Raw genomic sequence first — 22,580 nt, 5'->3', positions numbered from 1 at the left:
CATCTAGAGTTGGACATGACTGGACAGGGAAACCTCTACCTTTACCTTCAAAACTGCCTTTGGAAAGTGTTGAAATAAGGTGGGGGAGAGCACTAATCCGGGTACCACTTTATGGCCTTGGGATAAGATGAAAGCAACATCACTGTGTGATCTGGGGAGGGGGGGGAGGGAATTCCAGGGAGTGTTTCTCTCATGCTTAAAAACAAGTAGAGAAAAAACCTCAGAGAAGATTTTTTGCAGTATTCTTTATTGTGGTGCATTGTCAATTATTCATAATGCATTAAGCCAGGGGTCTTCAAACTTGGCCGCTTTAAGACTTGTGGACTTCAACTCCCAGAATTCCTCCTCCAGTCATGCTACCTCAGGAATTCTGGGAGTTAAAGTCCACAAGCCTTAAAGCGGCCAAGTTTGGGGACCCTTGCATTAAGTAATGGGTTTGTTACTACTATTCTACATTTATTTTTATTTCCACATGTTGCTTTACTTGCTGCCTTGTGTGGACTTAGTTAAGCAAAAGAGGCTTGTATTAAATAAGCAAGCAAGCAAAGAGATTCTTACCAGCTCTGTGGAAACCTTGTGCATATCTCCATCATCATCATCATCTAATATAATTATATATGATAATGATTTGTATTTAACACCATCAAACAACAACATCTGTCTGTTCCAGGTCCTTGGGAAGAACTTGATAGGTGGCTAAAAATGCCAAATCCAGCATAAACATTTGGCTGACTATACAAACTATTAAAATGATAAAGGGACCCAAGTGCTTTCTAGTGTTTTTTTTTTTTTACATATAATTAAAAACAAGCTAAACATCATCATGTTGGTCAAAAGGAGCCAAAAAATATCTAACATCTTGCAGCTAGAAGTTTTCCTTGAAAAAGGGAAAGGTGAACTGTTCACACTGAGCTTTGACAACCTTGGCAAGAGCTGGAGAGCCACAAAAGAAAACCTGGACTTCTCCTTTGTCGTCTTTGTCAATTTTCTGAAAAAGCTGATGAGAAAGAGAGAAGAAGCCATCAGCAGCTGCAGCGCACAGTCTCCTTGCTCTGTAGCGGTCCAATCGACCTCTCGGCCTGCCGATCTCCATGTCTGTCTCCTCCCTTTCTCAGTAAGATCTCAAAACTTCTGGTTTGCAAGGCTTCGGCGGCGGCAGGAATCCGCGATCGTGCGCGGTTCCTGCTGCGCTGGCCGCTGGAGTGCCCCCGATCCAGCCGGATTTGGGGGCTAATCGTTACCCCGTAGAGGTGACTGAAGACAGGGGAGATCCAGCAGGGGTCCGGGGGAATCGCAACCCCCCCTCCTCAACTGGCAGGCTTCCTTTCTTGAGATAACGTTTATATTGTTCCAAAATATGTGTCAGAGATTTCCTTTATGTAAAAAGGTCCCCAAAGAGGCCCAGAGGGGCCTTCTTTTGAGAGTTTGCAAGTTTGGGCCGTCAGCCTTCTATAGCTGGACGGAAAAACTCCAGGTGGCTACTCAATGGCACAAAATGATACTGAAAACTCACATGACTACGTGTTTTTAAGTGTGGCTCAGAGGAAAAACCCACCTGTTTCCAGTCTGGCCTCCCCGGCTTTGTCCTGGTCCTGAGGCCTGTGATGGAGTCCTTCTTTTCCTTTTTTGCCAGTAGATCCAGGGCCATCTGCAGGCCCACAGCCTTCATGTCACTCTTGTTAAGTGCTGAGGTCATGTACAAATGCATCTCCAGGAAACGGGCTGGGAATTGGAAAACCAGGTGGCTTTAGCAGACCCCGCCATGGCCCCCTTTCTTGAACCTCTGCCTTCAGCACTGGTGAGAAGATGCGCCAACGAGACTGCATCTAGTACCTCACGGGCAGGACTGGTTGGAGCAAGATTTCCATTCACGTAGAAAAGCTTGTTTCTGGGTGTAGGTGCATGCACGTGCTTGCAAACAGCACCTAAGCATCAGCGCTTGAAACCAAGGATGAGAAGAATGACCACATGGACAAGGAGGGCTGCCTGCCGCAAGTCCCTCGTCCCCCTGGTTTGATATTCCTCAGAAAGCTCAAAAGGGGAAGGCTTGCCTAAAGGGGAGAGGAGGGTATTCCAACCCTGAGCCTGCACTGGGCTACTCTGGAAAGAAAAAAACAAACGGAATAAAACTCTGTCTGTCTGGATTTTGCCACTGCCTCAATTTTGTCCAGTCTTAAGGCTGCAGAAGCAAAGTGGGATTCTACCTGGTTGGTCCAGTTCTATAGAGCCAGTTGTTTTGATTCTGCACAGTTCGGAGAACCAGCAAATCGCTCCACTGGCTGGCCCTGCTCCGCTCTACCCACTCACTCCTTACCTGGCATGCGCGCCATCCAGCTTGCCTGCCTGTGGTAAATTGCTGTTTTTCCTCCCCCCCCCCCAACCATCAGCTGTTCTGCTGTGCCGGGAGATTTAGACTAGCTAGAAAGTAGGAAATCCTTGGATTTCTTGCTTTCTAGCTAATAAGCAGAGCTGAACCTTCCTTAGGACCGAAGCTTCTATTTTTCAGTGCAGACTCAGGTAGCAGATTGCAGAAAGGTAGATCTCTGAGTGAATATGTGATTCTGTGAGCAACTGAATCTGCCTGCCTGCTTTGCCTGATTTTGGGTAAAAGTTGCTCTTTTTTTTAATAAAAAATTCAATATTTACATACATAGTGTGTTGTGAGTTAATTTTGTGAGTTTGCTTGCAAGCAAATTTTATGTGACAGACTGAGCTAGCCGATGGCAGATAGATAGATCTCTGAATCTGTGATTCTGTGAGCAACTCAATCTGCCTGCCTGCCTGCTTTGCTTGATTTTGGGTAAAAGTTGCTCTTTTTTACAAAAAAAATAAATGTTTACATAAATATTTATAATATTTACATACAAGCCATGCCCAGCCAATCATGTGACCGCCAAGCCATACCCACAAATTAGGCCACACCCACAGAACCGGTTGTTAAGAAATTTGAATCCCACCCCTGTGCAAAGGCCATTCCTGCATAAAACACAAAGGGCCCCGTTTGGGATGAGGGCGAACAAAGGCCGGGAGGAAGCAGGCGCCCACCTCTTGGCTCTTCATTGCCTTGCATGCCTTCCAGTTGGGTAAGCAGGCTGACGAACCACTCAAAGGATTTCTGGTCTCGATTGATCCAAACAAAGTCTACCTGGAGAAAAGAAAGAACAGGGAATCCCTCCTGTATAACAACTGCTGCTTCATTCTAGCCACAGTTTGCAGTTAACGATGGTAACTTTATGAGCAATCCTTTCATTTATAACCTTCACGGGTCTGTGAAGTAAAGGGAAGCTGAAGGAAAACTGTTAGCCCAGGAACAGTTTCACATAGCAACAGGTTTGCTGAACAACCAAGTTGCCATCCCAATTGGGGTTGCCATCATTTTATTTATTTACAAATGTAAATACTACCGTACCTTTCAAAATATCATTTCCACATCAGCTTTCGAACAGTATTTTGAAAACGAAATTAAAAACTACTAGAGCAGCCACTTGTTAATGGAGATGAAGTGTTTAGAGAATCACAGCCTGCAGCTAGAAAAGGTTAGAAGTCAGGGAAGAGTAGAAAGACTTTCAACAGGCACCAAAAAGTCCATCCATGGTTAGAGACTAGGCAAGGAGAATTTTCCAGCTTCAGGGTTTATCCTGTAAAACTCCCTCACCTGGAAAGGATCAAGGGCCTCCAATAGTCAGGTTAGGATTCCAGGAAGGATGTTCTTTAAGAAGTATTCCTTCAGGCACCATGACTTCCAGGGTTTTAGGAATAAAAATGCTATTTTTGAGGGAATTCCAAGCTCCTGCCACGCATCTCTCACCTTCTGAAGCTTCATATTCTCATCCAAAGAATCACTGTGGCTGCAGGAGGCTTGTTTGCGCATACGATGCCTGGGAAGAGGAACGAGCAGAGTCAACAACAAAGAAAGAAAGCAAATAAAACCAAATGCAGAGACACAGAATAGGGGAAGCTTGGCTCAATAGCAGTAGCTGTGAGAGGAATCTTGGAGTCCGAACGGAAATTGCTTCAATATGAGAGCCAGCAATGTGCTGCAGATGCCAAAAAAAAGCCAATGAAATCCAGGGTTGCATTAACAGAGGGATAGTACCGCTTTACAGGGCCTTGGTAAGACCACCCTTGGAATACTTGCATCCAGTTTTGGTCACCACATTATTACAAAAAAGATGCTAAGGCAGCATTTTGCTACAGCTTGGACTCTGATCTCTTGCAGACCAACCTGAACATGATGCTTTGTAAAATGGAGGCGAAGGGGGTGATCCCAATTCCTGCCGCAATCAACACCGCGTGCTCTGAAGAGAAGATCCGGCGCGTGGAAGTGCCATAGGGACCATCAATGTAACACTGAAGAGAGGAGGGAAAAGGATCCGCTGTGTTTTGGCCCTGGGCTTGGCAAGGGTGGGTTGCTTCCTTCCTTCTCCTTGCACCCAAAGGCTTCTGAATGTAGGGCAGACTTTGTAGAGTCAAACGCACTATGAGGCTTTTAAATGTTCCTCCGGGGACACAGATTGCAGATAATCAGAGTTGGAAGGGACCTTATAGGTCATCTAGTCCAACCCCCCGCCCAAACGGGAGACCCTGTACCATTTCTGACCAATGGCAGTCCAATCTCTTCTTGAAAGTCTCAAGTGATGGCGCTCCCACAACTTCCGAGGGCATGGGTTCCATGGGTTGATTGTTCTGACTGACAAAGTGTCTCCTTATTTCCAGGTTGAACCTCTCTCCTTGATCAGTTTCCACCTGTTATTCCTTGTCTGGCCTTCAGGTGCCTTGGAGAATAGCTTGACCCCGTCCTCCTCTCTGGGGCAGCCCCTCAAATATTGGAAGATGCTCTCCTGTCTCCCCTGGTCCTTCTCTTCACTAGACTAGCCAAGCCCAGTTCCTGCAACTGTTCACCGTACCCGTATGTTTGAGCCTCCAGTCCCCTCATCATCCTGGTGATAACAGATTACATTCACACACACAGAGTTAAGTTCTTTAGTTCATGATACTGGGCAAGCAGGCATGACAAAATCACAGGATTTCTCTTGATTTGGCAGGGATGATATCATTGGGGGCTGGGGGATGGTTTCAAATAGAGTTTCCGATTGTTCAGCCAAACTTGCCTGTGACCTCTTGTTGGTTAGACCAGGGGTCTCACCTTGCCACTTTAAGACTTGTGGACTTCAACTCCCAGAATCTCAGCCAGCAAAGCTGGCTGAGGAATTCTGGGAGTTGAAGTCCACAAGTCTTAAAGTGGCCAAGGTTGGAGACTCCTGGGTTAGACAACTGTTTTTGGTTCTTCCATAGATTATTTTGGTGGCAGGATAGAAATGAAGTGATGAAATCCCGTGGGAATAATATACTTAGAACACTGTAATTGCTGGTGTGGTGGGGTGTTTCACTGTCTTGACTAGACCTCTGCCAGAGGATTTCAACAGTTGTTCACACCAGCCCCACTGAAACACAGGACATGTCTAGATTAAGCAAAGGAATGTTGCGCTGTTTAATTCATGAAAAGGGACGTGTTTCCTAGTCCTCAGCATTACGTTCTTGCTGAGTTTACAGCCTTTTGCAAAGGAGCGTGAACATTTGCAAAAAAAAAAGTGTGTATGGTGCTACCTTTTTAATGGGACAAATGTTGCAGGAAAATATAATCTTCCACCAGTTGTGTTTTTTTTCCAAACATCGAAGGGACTGGGTTTCCCTCCTTTCATTTCAAATCCCACCTCTTTTTACTCATAACTGTCTACAACTCCACTCCCTTATGGCCCTCTTTTTGAATTCTGCAGACTGCGACCACAACCCAAATGTCAGAACCTCCCCCTGGTACACAATTGCCCTTCATTCCTTGCCAGGCCATCAAATGGAGAATGCACCTTCTCAGAGACAGAATTCCCCCTGTATAGGTGCTTAGGGAGGGAAAGCTTACCTTGATGTTACAGAGCCTACGATTCTTGATGGGCCTGCCAGAAACCTGATAAAAATAATATACACACACACATATATATATATATATATATATATATACATATACATATACATATACATATACATATACATATACATATACATATACATATACATATATATATATATATATATATATATATATATAAAGTAGAAAATAAGTTGATGCCCTTTAGTCAATGCCTTGCAGCTTCAGCTTCTACTTTGAAATAGAAAACAAGCATTCCTTCCTTCCTTCCTTCCTTCCTTCTTTCCTTCCTTCCTTCCTTCCTTCCTATTCTGATCTCCTTCCTTCCTTCCTTCCTTCCTTCCTTCCTTCCTTCCTTCCTTCCTTCCTTCCTTCCTTCCTCCCTCCCTTCCTTCCTTCCTTCCTTCCTTTCCTTCCTCCCTCCCTTCCTTCCTTCCTTCCTTCCTTCCTTCCTTCCTTCCTTCCTTCCTTCCTTCCTTCCTTCCTTCCTTCCTTCCTTCCTTCCTTCCTTCCTTCCTTCCTTCCTTCCTTCCTTCCTTCCTTCCTTCCTTCCTTCCTTCCTTCCTTCCTTCCTTCCTTCCTTCCTTCCTTCCTTCCTTCCTTCCCCTTCCTCCCTCCTTCCTTCCTTCCTTCCTTCCTTCCTTCCTTCCTTCTTCCTTCCTTCCTTCCTTCCTCCCTCCTCCCTCCCTTCCTTCCTTCCTTCCTTCCTTCCTTCCTTCCTTCCTTCCTTCCTTCCTTCCTTCCTTCCTTCCTTCCTTCCTTCCTTCCTTCCTTCCTTCCTCCTCCCTCCCTCCCTCCCTCCCTCCCTCCCTCCCCTCCCTTCCTTCCCTTCCTTCCTTCCTTCCTTCCTGTGAGAAAGTATGCCAGAATTATCCTCCCTGGTTTATGTGCTCACCTCTTCAGGCTCATCTGTTACAGTGATGCTGGAATCCTGGATGGGCGTGTATGATACCATTTGGATCATCTCATCCTTAGTAGTTGCCACTGGCAGGTCCAAGTTAGAGGAACAAAAGAGACCCTTCTGAAAAAAAAGAGTTCATAAAGACACTTCAAGGAGGTGCAAAGTGGCTGTTAGGGCCAGTAGTACTATGATATAGTGGCCATTTCTACACAGGGGCAACAGAATAACGGAGTTGGAAGGGACCTTGTAGATCTTCTATATATAGCCCAAGGGTTTTCAAATTTGGCAAGTTTAAGACTTGTGGACTTCAAATCCCAGAATCCCTGAGCTAACATGACTGGAGGAGGAATTCTGGGAGTTGAAGTCCAGAAATCTTAAACCTGCCAAGTTTGGAGACCCCTGTTCTAGCCCAAGCAGGAAACCCTAAGCATCTATATCAGGGGTGTCCAACCTTGGCAACTTTAAGACTTGTGGACTTCAACTCCCAGAATTCCTCAGCCAGCAAAGCTGGCTGAGGAATTCTGGGAGTTGAAGTCCACAAGTCTTAAAGTTGCCAAGGTTGGACACCCCTGATCTATATCAAACTGTATCTACATCAAATATCTACAGCAGGCTGAGATTTCTTCAAAATAACATGTGTTTGACAGCAGTGACGCAGCCTCCCCACTACTTCAGATACAGAGGTTACTATGCCCCCACGGAGAGTGTTAAGAGACCAGGTGACTGCAGAGAAATACAATCCTTCCACTTCCCCTCTCCCACCACCTTGTCAGAACCTTTTCTCCATCCCTCTCCCTCCCATCACAACTGATGAAGTTTCTTGGATGAGAAACAAAATGTTTTGTTTTTCTTCCTCAAGGAAAAGAACAGTCCAGTTTCCTTTTGAAAAAGCACTTTTGAGACAACTATGACCTGGATGACTGAGAATCCCGACACATAGGATGACCTCAAAGGCCCCGATGAGGCCCCGCATTCTATGAGGTCACCAGATATGATTTTCTGTAGTTCATGGAGGAAGATAATCTCAGGGGTCTCCAACCTGGGCAGCTTTATAGGACTTCCACAATTCTGGGAATTGAAATCCACAAATCTTAAAGTTGCTAAGGTTGGAGAGCCCTGACAATCCGTCAAGTCAAACTTAGTAACAGATAACCCAGTAATAAGAACTAGAAAAACTACTCAGTAGAGAGGAAAGGTATTTTGAACTCCAAACCTGCACAAAACTTGAGAGTCTGTTCTTGTTCCTTGACTTTCTGGCCACAGACGATTCAGGATTATCATCAAAAGGCTCCTGAAAATTCCAGAAGTATTCATGTAACTGATAAGTCCATTGTCCCAGTGATCGAACATGCAGCCAGATGGTCTCTTTGAAGAGAAGGAGAAGATTGAATGAAGCCTTCCTGGTTAAATTAGTAGGTCGGAGGACAGCCATCACTAGAGATTAGTATAAAGCAGTGGCGGCTAACCTTTTTTGGGCTCGCGTGCCAGCACTCGGAAGGCAATGCGTGCGCCCCATACGCCCTGCGCATGTGTGTGTGATTCCCCCCCCCCCCCATGCTGCCACCGCCCCCTTACCTGCACTGTGCCTCCCAGCTGATTTTCGGCCTCCCAGAAAAATGGGCCCATTTCGGTCACTTCCAGTGTTTCCAGAAATACAGGAAGTGACGAAACAGGCCTGTTTTTCGGCCTCCGAAGGCTGCAGAGGCTTCCCTCGAGCCTCTGGGAGGCAGAAAAAGGCCTCAAACAGGCCGAAAATCAGCTGGGAGGCGCACGCATGCGCAGTGAGGTAAGTTTGCCTGGGGCTCGCATGCCCACACAAATGGGTCTGCAATGCCACACAAGCAAAGGACCAGCAAAGGAGAAAAAAAAAAACTCCAGAGAAGTTCCTGAGACAGGAAGTCTAGTCCTGCCAAGAATGTAATAAGGGTTAACAGAGAGTCAGTTCCTGTAAGCAACACCAGAATGTTTCCTTCCTGCCTTCCTTACAGGATTAGCCCAGTAATTTCTTCTAACAACCGGTTCTCCGAACTGCTTAGAAGGTTAACAACCGGTTCTAGCGAATAGGTGCCGACTGGTAGAATCCCACCCCTGACCATAAGCCAGGAGGTGCTGGGCAGCTCCGTGGGCATTCAAGGCATCCCATTTCTCAGCATCCTGGCTGGTCTGGGAAGGGATGGAACGTCCAAAAGAGAATGGAGCCACTGCTTTTGACATGGAGGAGACGGCTCCCTTGCAGGTGCTCCCGTCAAGGCCAAAGCCCTGGGCTTGAGAGGCATGCAGCTGCCCTTCAGATGGTCAGTCTCCTACCTGGCTGCTCTGGAGCGCTGCTGATAGTGAAGGGGTGCCACTCATACCGGGCAATGACCGGAACATTCAGGTACACGTAGTCACCAGGTTTGTAGTGGAAAAAGGGGGACCTTTGAATCACCAAATGAGTCACCTGGATTTCAAAAGAAATAACATGGGGACACTTTTGTGGTGTCCTCTGGTAGGGATTCACTGGGCAATTAGGCAGAAACCATTGTTCCTTTTCTAGTCTCACCAGCAAGTTATACACGCTGAGACCCATTTCCGTTGACTTTACCATTGTGGAACCCACCTTGGAGGGTAGAAGGTTGACCTCCACAATGTACAAGCCACCGACACGTGACAAAGCAGCTGCAAAGGCCTTCTCTCCAAGGAAGAGAGATCCAGGGATCACAAACCACTTCCAGAAATTAGCACCGTGAACAATCAGCAAAGCCCAGATGGGGACGTAGAAAAGGTGAGTCCAGTAGAAGACCTGCTGGTGAGAAAGGAAGAGCAAAATGGTGACTTTCTGAAGAGCAAAGGGAAATTAGACCAATGACTAAACAAAAATAAAATGCCGTTATTTGCCCTTATTCCAGAGAGGGACATGCAGGATATAAAAACATCCCAAACAAAATCCTCTTTCTTTTCTACCTGTGGTACACGGGCAACATAGGTGAAAGGGGGCAGGGCTTTGAGCAGCCAGGTGCAGCTTCCTCCAGTGGCTGCTGATCATTTCAGAATCAGAAAAATAGGACATGATAGGCTCACGTCGTGTAAGGTTCTTTCTGACATACTTTCTGTGCTTTTAGAAGGGAAAAACAAAATAAATACATAAAAACAAAACATAAATGTAGTCTGGAAGGGAAAACAAGACATTTTTCAAAGCAAACACCTCAATTTTATTATGGTTCGTCACACAGTCAGCCAGCTTGTGTGAAGTGACCATTCAAAGTTACAATGGCACTGAAACAAGTGACTTATGACCGTTTTTCACACTTACGACTGTTGCAGCATCCCCACAGTCACGAGAGGCCAGGCGAGGAGATGCGTGCTTCGATGTGAGTGATATTGAGTTGGCCACGCCCAGCCAGTCACATGACCACCAAGCCATATCCACCCAGTCACATGACCACGCCCACCACCCAAGCCACACCCACAGAACTGGTTGTTAAAATTTTTGAATCCCACACCTGAGTGGTAGCTATTTATCTACTCACGCTTGCATGCTTTGGAACTGCTAGGTTGGCCGGAGCCAGGGTGAGGATGGGAGCTCACCTCATTGTGTGGCCTTTGGGTCTCGAACCTGGACTGCTGGCTTTCCAGCCAACCAGCCCAGCGTCTTAACTGCTGAACCACCGTGATACCCCTTTGCAGGATGGAAAAAGGGACAAAATACGCAAAGGAAGCAAGGGGAGGCTGAGCAGGTCACCTCAAAATGGCCACTCCTGCGGACCAGGGTGGTGGAACACACGAGCATCAGGGAGATGAGGAGCTGCAGGAGGAGACCCGTAAGAGAGGCAGTTCCACGAATCCATCCAATGCCAGGCCGGGTGGTGAAAAGGTATTCCCAGAGATGATACCCTCCTTGGGCCTGAGACAGCCTCGCTGTGGTGAAGGGAAAGGCTGGATAAGTGACTCCCGAAAACAGTCTTTGGCATCATGATGACAATTTGCACGTAAGCAGTTTTTCACTGAGTCATTTAAGCCAGGGGTCCCCAACCACCGGTCCACGGACCGGTACCGGTCCGCGGAACAACTCCTACCGGGCGCTGGTGGGGTGGGCACGGAGCTCATGGGCCGCTGATGCGCCGGTGGCCGTGATGCGGGCGGCCGCAAGGTTGTCGTTTAAGCGTCATTTCATTTTTGAAAAGTAGCATTTTAGTTCTTGAATTAAAGCTCAGTACCAAAACAGCATAAAACCTGTTGATAAAAATTACATACCTGGCAAAGTACATAATAAAGGCAGAAAGTGTGCAGAAAGAGGTTATACACACACTCACACACACACACTCTCACACACTACCTCTATTCTCTCTATCTCCATCTCATCTCTCTATATTAATGTACCGCCACCATTTCCACATCTCCACAAATATTTCACAATTTTATGCGCCATTTTCTGTAACTGAGAAAAGCTGCAAAGACCAGGGAAAAAATACGATAGGCAGAGAATCCTATTTGTCTTTGTAGCCTTGGCTCAAAGCAGTGCGGTCATATCTTTTCCAACTAGCAGCTGTTACTGAAGGTCAACCACCTTCCTAATTGGTCAGGGAACAAGTTTGTTTATTCAGCAGCAAACTGTGTGTGCACCATTTTACTACTACTTCATTGTGGTTACTTACCCCTTAAATAAAATTTGCATCGAAACTAAATGTGGTTTGAAATAGATAAAAAGAAAAAATATAGGACTAGCCTTCCGTGGCATTTTGCAGATCCAATGAATGTGACTGAAATAGGAGCAGCGAAGGGATCGGCTTCTCGTAACTCCTCTCCGGATTAAGGAGAAGACAAGGATTGCCCACGTCTGGCTCCTGAGAGATTGTGCAGGAAAAGCAATTGCAAAACTCGGAGAGGCCTGGGGACCAGAGGGATATTCCCCTTGCTTAAGCTACACTCGGAATCTTTCAAAGAGATCTGAGTTTGCTTCCTTCCTCTCTCGGTTATGCTAGAAAATTGCACGTTGCAGATATCTTTGGAGTGAAGAACTTTCTGAAGAACAAATTGTACTACCCTGGGAGATCTCCCTTCCAACCTGGAAGAAATTTTTAGGATTAAAATAAATATGTTAATATTTCTGGTAGCTTTTAATAGACCTTTGCTGATTAGGAGTGAAATAAATTATGAAATGTATTTGTAAAAATAAATTACAATTGTTTGTTTGTAATTTGATTATTGATACAGCAAGAGAATGGGATATAGGAAGAAGCGCTTTTTTAACGGATGTACTAGAGTCGGCATTAAGTTAACCAAATTGTTTAGTACTTGTCCAGAGAAAGAGAGAGTCATCTTTCATGTTTTCTTTCTTTTCTGTATTTTTCATTTATTTTTATTTTCTTTAGTGTTTATGTTTTCTTTTGTTTGCATTAGTTTTTTTTATCTCTGTATTGTAAACTTTAATAAAATTATTAATTAAAAAGAAAAAGAAAAAAAGCATTCAATTGATAGAAAAGGAAACAAAATCTAGATTTTTAAAAATAATTCAACCTCTGAACATTAGCTTTGATTTGAATATAAGTGACCAAGCGGTAGTAGTCCTCAATTTACAACAGTTCATTGAGTGACCATTCAAAGTTACAACAGCCATGAAAAAAGTTACTTATGACCTTTTTTCACACTTATGACCATTGCAGCATCCCTGGGGTCACATGGCCCAATTTTGGATGCTTGGCAACTGACTCGCAGTTATGACGATTGTGTCCCAAGGTCACGTGATCCCCTTTTGTGATCTTCTGACAAGCAAAGTCAATGGAGAAGCCAGATTCACTTAACAGCCGTGTGACTAATTTAACAACTGCAGTTATTCACTTAACAACGGTGGTGAGAAAGTTTGTAAAATGGGGCAAAGTTCACTTAACCACTTTCTCGCTTATCAACATAAATTTTGGGCTCAGTTATGGTCGTAGGTTAAGGATTACCTGTACCAGGTACGCTACTAAGAGTCAGTGACAAATGTGGAAAGAGGCCCCAGCCATTGAACTAGATCAGAGGTCTCCAAACTTGCTGCAACTTTAGTAGAACCTTGGCAACTTTAAGCCTGGCGGACTTCAACTCCCAGAATTCCCAAGCCAGCTTTGCTTTGCTGGCTGGGGAATTCTGGGCGTTGAAGTCCGTCAGGCTTAAAGTTGCCAAGGTTGGAGACCCCTGATCTAGTGCAATGGCCTGACATTGAAAACAGCTCACAAACTACAATTAATAGTCTAAAAACCACATGCTGGGTTGCTCAGGTATGCTGGCTCCTGGTCCCTTTTTGGTCCCAAATTCAGAATGCTGTTTCTGACTATTAAAACCTTCATGACTTTAGGACCAGGTGCTTAAAAGCTTTGCTGGCTGCCAGTCAAACATATTACTAAGGGGACAGATGACATCTTAGGTGAGACTTCTTTGTGATGGCACCATAAGCTGCAAAATTAGTCTCTAGTCGGATAGACAACCTTGTTTTTGGAAAAAAATTCAGACACAACATGAACTTGCGTTGTTTTTTTTTTACATTTGTGGTTTTTAGTCTGGGGATATTTATTTTTCTATTTATATTTTAAATGTGTAACACTTTTTATAAAGTGCTCTGGCATAGCAATGAAAGCCATTAAACAATAGAAGAAAAACAATATGAAACAGAAAAGTTGAGCAGCATTTACCAAAATTGATGATGTGAGCTCCCGTGTGAAGGAGAGTTAGAGCCCCCACCATGTAGCCCATCAGCTGATGCAGGACGAGGTTCAGGTCCAGGGGCAAAACTTTGGCTACCCAGGTGGTCCTTAGCCAAGTCAGAGATCGGCGTAACATGAGGACCTGGGGACGGGAGATGGAGGGTGAGAAAAGAGCTGAATTGGGGGCCAACAATGCGTCAGTTAAGATATTACAGCAGAGTAGGGAAATAACCTTGAAAAATAAATGTACAATAGCAGGGGTCTCTAACCTTGGCAACTTTTTTAAGACTTGTGGACTTCAACTCCCAGAATTCCTCAGCCTCTCTTTCAACAAGGTTCCTAGACTGACACCTCTATGGTTTCATCTCTCTTAGCTGTATTGTTGTAACCAGTAGAAAATCATAAAACAGAAATCCAACCTAGAAATAAGGAGGCATTTCCTGACTGTGAGACCAATTAACAAAAGTTGCAGATGATACCAAATTGTCAGGAATAGCCAGCACTCAGAGTATGTACTGTATAAAAATTAGCTTTGAGCAATATTTCTCAGACTTGGTAACTTTCGGGGAGTTGAAGTCCGCACTTCCGATTGAGAAACAGAGGCTCAGAGCAAGAGAATATAAAAACTAAAACATATAAAAACATATATAAAATTAGAAAATATAAAAAATATTTTTAAAAACCATCAATGTAAAAACATTGTCGAGACTCTGGAAAGAGTGCAGAGAAAGACAACCAGGATGATGAGGGGACCGGAGGCTAAAAGATAGGAAGAACGGTTGCAGGAACAGGGCATGGTTAGTCTAGTGAAAAGAAGGACCAGGGGTGACAGGAGAGCAGCCTTCCAATATTTGAGGGGCTGCCACAGAGAGGAGGAAGGGGTCAAGCTGTTTTCCAAGGCACCTGAAGAGGAGGTTGTTAAAGAGCGGTTCAACCTAGAATTAAGGGGAAATTTACTGTCAATAAGAATAATTAATCAGTGGAACAGCTTGCCTCCAGCTTGCCTTTTGAGTGGTCCATCGCTGGAGGTTTTTAAGAAGAGATTAGACAGCCATTTGTCCGAAATGGTAGGGTCTCCTGCTCAAGCAAGAGGTTGGACTAGAAGACCTCTAAGGTCCCTTCCAACCTGTTATTCTGTGTTCTATCTACTAACCCTCCTCCCTCCTTTTCCCATGTCCTGCAGCAAGGCCAGAATTTGTAAATCTTGCCCTTATAATAAACAGAGGGACACTGACACCCCCTAAACTCTGCTGAAGATGTTACCTAGACTGGTAACAAAATGGAAGCCAACCCACAAGCTCAGAAAATGAACCTTCACCCTCACAGTATTCTGTGTGTGGTCTTACTAGTGCAGTATGTGAAACTAACACTTCTTCACGTGTCAACTAAAAAGATACTCCTTTGGTCTTTTTAGCTGCCAGAAAAAGGGAGATGGGGAACAGTGCATTCCTTAAGTGCCTAGATAATCACCCTGGCAGCCCAAAGTTGTTGGAGCGCAAGAAAATTACTGGAGAGCATGATTGATGACTCTTGGGGATGGAGGTGTCCCATGGGAGAATATACATCCAGGGGGTGGGGGGGGGGAAGACCAGGGTCAAGGGGGAAATGAATGTATTTTAGTATTGGCTGCACCCAGCTAACGCCAACATGGCCACTTCTAATAAATCAATTTTATTTTCTCTGAGATGCTGCTAGACGCTTATGATTTGAATAGAGGTGGTTTTGTTGGAGTCCAGACATCATATGATCTTGATATTATTCCTGTTGATGCAACCTATGCTACATTGGCTTTTCTGGCAGCTGCAGCGCATTACTGGTGATATTTAGGTGTTTGTCAGTTTATGCTATCTGCCCGCCTTGCCTCCTTCTTTGGATGGGAGCTTATAGCACTGGACTTGACTGGAATTGCATTGTTTCACACATTAGTGTCAATATCAACGATTTTGTCTACTATGCTAAAGATAGGCCATGTGGACACCAGGATAGCCGCTGGCAGTCTATCAGTCCCAGGGGGTAAGTAGTGATTGCTTTAATTTTTAAAATTAAAATTGGAAAGTAAAGCACCAGCCTCATCTGCATTTCAAGGAAAGTCTCTCAGTATCCCCATTTCTGGAAAACAAAAAATGGGGTACCAAGACTGCTTGCCAGAGGTGCTGTACTGGTGGCCACCCACAGGAAGGCAAATAGGGGAGTAAGAAAACGAGCATTTTCTGATCAGTTGCACATACAGTTCAAGGCCTGTGACTTTCCACTGAAGGCATTTTGTCACGCGTCCTTTCCAAGTTCCAAACAGAACTGTCCAGCAGCAATGACTGCTCTGTTATAAAGATGTCTCCATCTCTAGGAATCGAAAAAATTTCATCATCCTTTAAAAAAATGGTGCATGCAACGTTCTGGGCAAAAATGTGCTAATGCAAAGTTATCATTTAAAACAAAGCTTGGATTTCCTAGTAAGCAACGGTTACAGTGTTGTTTTCCTCCTGACACCCTGCTCCAACTTTCCCTGATGAGGAACAGGCTTGACAGATTGGGATGTGAGATGCAGCCCAGTTCCTCACCGGTATGAATGCGCAGTTGAAATTCAGGCACTGCCCACAGCCTCTGGCCACCACGATCCAAATGCCCGAGCCAGCCTGCTTTAGGGCAGCCAAGATGAAGAGGATGATGTTCACACAGGCATAGCCACCCAGCAGAAGGAGCTTGTTCTTGTTGTTGTGCCAATACACAGGACTCAAGATATGGGGGGTTTGGCTCTTCCGGGGAGCTGTGGGCGGCTTTAACCAACTTGCAGCGCTGAAAGAGAAAGGAGAGAGCGGAGTTTCCGAGGCTTTTCAGCCTCCGGAGGGATCCTCAACACAAATCAGCCCAAAGACCACTCTTCCCCCAAGTGCCAGGCAGGTAGCCATTTTGAAGTCTTACTAATTTAGACCGTTGAATCTGGATGTGGAGCAACAGATGTTCTCTCACGTACCTGAAGCCATTTAGGGCTTCAGATATAAGTATCAGAAACAAAAAGGAATGGATGAAGTTTGCAAATAATGTTCACGCTCCTGAAAGATCAATAGAACTGGGATGGCACAGAGTGTGAAATGTCCTTTGTTGGAAATGACTGATGTTGACTGGATTCAAAATACCTTATTGTTAAGTTCTCCATGATTTCTGGAAAACCCTGCAGTTCCCTTCTCAGCTCCTCAAAGGTTACGGATCCACTTTTATCGGAATCTGCTGACTCAAAAAGAGCCCCTGTCAGGTCATCCAGCTTCTCTTCAGGCAGAGAGATTGAGCTCTCTTTCAGGCAGGCTTTTAAGACCATGCGGAATTCATCGGGTTCAATGGAGCCACCGCCTATAAGAAAACAAATCCACTTGGCTTGGTGTAAATCCCCACGACAGGTCAGATTTAAGATGTTCTTAGGAGGAGGAGGAGGAGGGGGAGGAGGAGGAAGTCAATGGACAGAATGTGTGGACCAGGAAATCAAAGTCAGTAGATTCTGCTTCCTTGCCAGATCATGAGAAGATTGTATCTATACAACCTAAAAGAAAGATATTTCCCTGGAGGAACTACAGTGGTACCTCCTATAGATTCTTCCTCTGAGACTTAGAGAGCCATAACTGCTGCAATTATTCTTTGATTGAATGGAATCATATGGAAATTATATCATTTAAAACCTTCTTCCTTATATATACCTTCAGGAATTACTGAGAAGTTGGGCCTATTGATGGGATCTTGTCGTACTCTTTTACCCTCAAACTATCCACTATTGACCTCACCCCATTCCTAAGAGGTCTGTAAGGAGCGTGCATAAGTGCACCATCGTGCCTACCCTCCCTGTCCCATTGTCCCCATTTATTCGTACCTATTTCCTGTATTCACACTCATGTTTATTCTTATACCTATTGTCTTGTAAGCGATTGACAAATCAAATCAATAAAATCAATACATAAAAACAATCTCCTCCAAAGACGGAAGCTAACCTTAGCGCAAGTGATGGCTCTAGATCAGCAGTCCCCAACCTTTTGAGCTCCATGGACTGGCAGTGGCGATGGCTGGCGGGGAGCAGATGGTTTCATGCAGGCAACCTAATCTCGTGCATGTGCAAATACAGCTTTACACGCTCGCCTGCCGCTTATGCGGCCTGGTTCATGCTACCGGTCCATGGCCCAAGGGTTGGGGACCCCTGCTCTAGATTAAACTCTTTACATATTTCAGAATCAATCCGTTGTCTTTTCCCAATACATTCTAACTCCTTGCTGATCTTGCAAAAGAGCACTCTATCTCACAACCTATGTATGATGAAGGTTTAGCCCAATTTTTGAAGATCTGCCTCAGATATAATTGGAATCTTTTGACGTAGAGATGACAAGGGTTTCTGCATCAATTTATAAGTGGCATTTCTTGAATTTCTCAAAGTTTTGTTGATCACTCAAAGGCACTAGATCTGTTCATAAAAATACACAACATTCCAGAATTAGGAGCGCTGGGGGCTATTCCATGAGACACAATGGTTGGCAGCCATACAAGGACCTGAAAATCAAAATCTCATTTCGATAAAACACAGGTTATCAGATTCATCAGTTTGGAATTTTACCATCCACATCGTAGACCTGGAAGAGGAATTGGAGCTTGTCGGTTTCATTCCCATGGACCAGCAGTTTTAAGGTTTTCAGGAGCTCATCCAGGCTGATGGTTCCACTTGCATCGGAATCAAACAAAGCAAAGAACCGCTCAGCAAAAAAAGACTGTGAGAGAGGAAGGGAAGGTTTGAGAAGTCAGAGGTGAGAGAGACTCGAGCTCCAGAAGTTTCTGTTGTCTTGAGGCCTTGATTTAGAAATAATGAGTGATCAAATCTCTCAAATGGAGAAATGACGGTGGTTACGTTCACTCCTGACCATGATAAATACAACTCTATAAACTCGCCTTAGTGGGGAGGCCTTGAGACTCGTTTGTGGGGATTCTCAGTCATCCATGTCATAGTTGTCTCAAAGGCACTTTTTTCTTCTTCAAAAGGGAACTGGATTATTTTTTTTTCCTTGAGGAAGAATAAAACATTTCGCTTCTCATCCAAGAAGCTACATCAGCAGGCAGCCAGCAGGCAGCAGAAGTAGCCTGCAGTACTGCACTCTAACCACTGCGCCACCACAGCTCATCCGACTATTCCAACCATATGGAATCAGCATAGCACACAAGCCAACTAAAGCTACTACAAACAGGAAGAAGACTGGCAGAACGCATCCATGAACACCAACTAGCAGTCAAAAGACATGATGAAAATTATTTAATTTCACAACTTGTAGACCATGGCTGTCAAACTCGCGGCCCATGGGCCGAATGCATGTGCTGGCCACTCAAAGACAAGAAAAGATAAGACACAAAATATGTCACATGACGCTGCTGTGTTGATGTGAGTTTGACGCCTTTGATACAGACAGATTTAACCATAGTTTCCATTGGGAAAATGTGACTATCCTAGACCGAACCAAGTCCGAAAACACCAGGGAATTTCTAGAAGCCTGGCATGCTGAGAAATCCGCCATCAATAGACACATAGATATTGACAGCATCTAATGACTAGGCAAGAGACACACCCAGCCCCAAAAGGAGCAGAAAAGGCCCCAAAACATCTCTCCACCAGCAATCATCACCCAGGTCCGCAGAGATTAACTCCAAGGTTAACATTAGACCAACCATCAAGTGAACAAGACCCCAATCAAGAGACTGCCAAAGAAGCCAACAGCAAACAGCCCAATCAAAGAATTTCTAAGCCCCCTCCACCACCAACAGTGACAAGCAAGCCACTGGAAACTGACAGCAAACAGAACTCCTTACTAGCACGGAAGGTGTTACCTAGTTAAGGTAACAATGAAATGAAACGTCTGCAGGAATGAAATGAAACCAAACTGCAAGAAAGCAACCAAGCTCAGAGAGTAGCAGGGACCCTGAGCTGCAAATATTCTCCTTTATTAGAATTGATTCCGAATGGGGGGTGGGTGTGGTAATCAAAGCATCCTATTTCTTTGCAATCATCTGATCATTAGCTCTCTCAGAGCAGTTGAGGACCCCACGGGGGTTTATCTGTGCCCTGAGGGTCACCTGAATCGGAATGTAATTGGTTGTGGACTCTTCTTGGAACTTCTGCAAGGGCTGCGTTGTAAACTGGAGACAAGTGGCGTCCTATCCCTCCCCCTCTGTTGAGGGAGGGGTCTTCAGTTGCAACAGGGATGGATTTCTCCCCACCATCAGAACTGATGAAGCTTCTTGGATGAGAAGCAAAATGCTTTCTTCTTCTTCTTCCTCAAGGAAGAAACAGTCCAATTGCCTTTTGAAGAAAAAAAAGCTTCTTCAAGGTGGTTTTTTTGAGGCTGGTAGTATAAGTTCCAGACAAATTAACCACTATAGCTCTCTAGTCTGAGAGTGCGAACAAATGAAAAAGGCAGGTGTATTAGTCAAGCATCTGTATCTATAAGCGGATAAAACTCTTGTCTCTGTAAGTGGCTGAAACAGTGCAAAAACATTTTCAACACAGGCCAAGTCACAAAATGCATCCAAAAATCTGGGAATTGAAATTTGGCAAATTTCATAAAACATTTTAGGATTAAAAAAAATGGTCATGAAGGATTTGATGACATAATACAAAATGTTATAAAACAATTCCTGTGGCTCCCTGCTGATGTTTGACTGTTCTATACAGTTTAACATGGGCTCCTTTCAAGGCAGATACATCTCTGAATATCCCCCTGAATTTTAAATATTTTTTCCAGTGCATTAGAAGAAGTTCTGTCTTTTTTGAAGGCATTGAGGAATCTGGTCAGGAATCCTCTCTGAAACGGTGAGCCCAGCGGTCACAGGTTGTCTAGTGTTAAATTAAGTAAAGGTGAAGGTTCCCCTCGCACATACATGCTAGTAGTTTCCAGCTCTGGGGGGCTCATATCTGTCACAAAGCCGAAGAGCCAGCGTTGTCTGAAGACGTCTCCGTGGTCATGTGGCCAGCATGACCAAATGCTGAAAGCGTACAGAACGCTGTTCCCTTCCCACCAAAATGGTCCCTATTTTTCTACTTGCATTTTTTACATGCTTTCGAACTGCTAGGTTGGTAGAAGCTGGGGCAAGTAATGGGAGCTCACTCCGTTACGTGGCCCTAGAGATTTGAACTGCCGAACTGCCTACCTTTCTGATCAACAAGCTCAGCATCCTGACCACTGAACCACCACGTCCCTTAGTGTTAAATTAGAGAGACACAGAAAATGCTTGGGTAGAGTCCAAATCAAGAGGAAGAAGCCCGCCTCATGTTTTAAACCCCTGCCATCCAGCAAAAAGGCTTATCCAGTGTGTTCCCACCAGCTCTCTTGCCTTTCCATTTGAGGGGCCATGGCTTCCCTGCTCTATGGCTTCTTCGTCTTCTGGTAAGATCAGTGGTACATGGATGGAGACTCTGCAAGGTGGTTGTATTTTCTGCAAATTATAGGTTGGCACTTCCCCACATTTTTATATTTTGCTTAATTGTTTTAATTATTTCAATATAGGTATTACAGTTGTTTTAACTTGTTAGTTGCTCAAAATCACATGTGAGATAGGCAGCTATATCAATTGAATAAATAAATGAATAAATAAATAATTTTTTTAAAAAAATCTGCTCTTTCAACCAACCCCCGCCTTTCTGCTTCTTCGTCTCTAGACTTTAAGTAGCATATCAAATGCATGAATCAATTTGTCAATTCTATCAAGGAAGAGAGGAAATAAAACATCTCTATACTTTTTGCTTGCAACAGTGGTCATTCCGCCGCACGGTACGGCTCTGTCCCCCACACAGCTCAGTCAGACCCAACTTGCCTCCTTCACTTTAAGTGCCGTTTTGAATTGTTCCAGGCTGATTTCTTTATTGTCACCAGCGATATTCTCAAACTGCTTGGCTACCCACAGGAGCCATTTTGTGTTGTCATCCAGGGTCATGGTTGTTAGTCCTACAAGGTAGATAACAAAGGAACAGAGTTGGAAGGGACCATTCTGGACAAATAGCTGTCCAATTTCTTCTTTAAATCTTCCAGGGATGGACCACCCACAACTTCTGAAGGCATTTATTCCACTTATTCGTTGTTCTCACTGTCAGGAAATTTCTTTTTAGTTCTAGGTTGAATTTCTCTTTTGTAAGTTTCTATCCGTCACTTCTTATCCTGTCCTAAGATGGTTTGGAGAATAGCTTGACCAACGCCTTTCCCTGATAGCCCCTCAGATAGAAGACGGCTATCATGTCCACCTAGTCCAGGGGTCGCCAACCTTTTGGACCTCAGGGACCACCAAATTCATAATTTTAGATCCCAGGGACCACTAACTGGTTCTGTGGGCGTGGCCTAATTTATTTATTAATAGCCTGTATGTAAATATTATATTTATATAAATATTGATTTTTTTTATTTTAAAAAGAGCAACTTTTACCCCAAATCAGGCAAAGCAGGCAGGCAGGTTGTGTTGCTCGCAGAATCACAGATTCATTCAGAGATCGATCCCTCCCAACGATCAGCTATTCCGGTGATCAGCTGGGCCGGGATCCCCCTTGCTGTCTTACTGCTTCGCCAGGAGGTTTCCCTGAGGCCCCAGAGGCAAAAAGGGGTGTGGGGGAGTGTGTGTGTATGGGGGGGGGCTGCTGCTGTGCCCCCCGCTCCGTTTTTTGCCTTCCTGGGAGCAAAAATGCCCCCCCCCCAGGAGGCTTCTCTGAGGGCCAGGAGGCCAAAAAATAAAAAAAACGGCTGGGGGCTGCTGCAAAAAAAATAAATAAATAGAAGCCACACCCACATAACCGGTTGTTTAAAAAAATGGAATCCCACCCCTGGTGTAAAACTCAAAAACTTGAAGGAAAAAGGAAACAAGAGGCCATTTTGGGGAGATTCCTAACCCAACGGGGAGATGGGCCAAAGCTGTAGGGTGCCGAGACTTTGCCTCGCATGCCAAAATAGCTAGCTGGCCCCGGACAAGGCTGAGGGTCAGTAGCTAGAAACTTAGTCCAGACGAAATAAGAGTCCCTAGCCGAATGGGTTATAAACTGGCTGCGTCCTTGAGCTCGGTGACTGGGCCCATTTCCTGGCTTTAGTGTTAACTGGCCTAG

The 22,580-nt window shown here is 44.7% G+C and overlaps 1 protein-coding gene across 3 annotated transcripts; it reads right to left on the bottom strand.

Moving 5' to 3' along the window:
- Positions 1-422: 422 nt before the first annotated feature.
- On the bottom strand, positions 423-21,430 carry NOX5 (NADPH oxidase 5). 3 transcript variants are annotated; one of them, XM_087972970.1, is made up of 16 exons: positions 21,311-21,430; positions 18,072-18,222; positions 16,618-16,828; positions 16,042-16,276; positions 13,472-13,625; positions 10,546-10,721; positions 9,424-9,606; positions 9,132-9,264; positions 8,038-8,189; positions 6,819-6,944; positions 5,918-5,962; positions 4,226-4,350; positions 3,809-3,878; positions 3,046-3,145; positions 1,556-1,722; positions 423-997 (listed from the first exon to the last, which is right to left on the bottom strand). In XM_087972970.1, exons 1-16 carry the CDS (start codon positions 21,428-21,430, stop codon positions 866-868), a joined length of 2,280 nt encoding a protein of 759 aa, XP_087829096.1. In that variant the 3' UTR covers positions 423-865. The 3 variants fall into 3 exon arrangements, with proteins under 3 accessions (XP_087829096.1, XP_087829093.1, XP_087829094.1); XM_087972967.1 differs by lacking the exon at positions 21,311-21,430 and having other exon boundaries at positions 18,072-18,216; XM_087972968.1 differs by lacking the exon at positions 21,311-21,430 and having other exon boundaries at positions 6,819-6,941; positions 18,072-18,147.
- Between the last annotated feature and the right edge of the window lie 1,150 nt (positions 21,431-22,580).

The sequence above is a fragment of the Notechis scutatus genome, chromosome 11 (genome assembly GCF_049901735.1).
Source record: "Notechis scutatus isolate UNSWTSFEM ecotype Mainland chromosome 11, rNotScu1.2, whole genome shotgun sequence".
NCBI classification, from domain to species: Eukaryota; Metazoa; Chordata; class Lepidosauria; order Squamata; family Elapidae; genus Notechis; species Notechis scutatus.
Note: the sequence above shows the minus strand (reverse complement) of the source record. Positions and strands in the feature narration are given on the sequence as shown.

What these genes read in the sequence shown, in the direction of transcription:
- NOX5 (XM_087972970.1), bottom strand. Translation starts at nt 21,430, where the DNA reads ATGACCCTGGATGACAACACAAAATGGCTCCTGTGGGTAGCCAAGCAG. An exon ending in TCAACTGCGCATTCATACCG is followed by an intron (nt 13,626 to 16,041) that starts GTGAGGAACTGG and finishes TCCCGTCCCCAG; the next exon opens with GTCCTCATGTTACGCCGATC. An exon ending in GGAGGCCAGACTGGAAACAG is followed by an intron (nt 998 to 1,555) that starts GTGGGTTTTTCC and finishes CTTTCTCATCAG; the next exon opens with CTTTTTCAGAAAATTGACAA.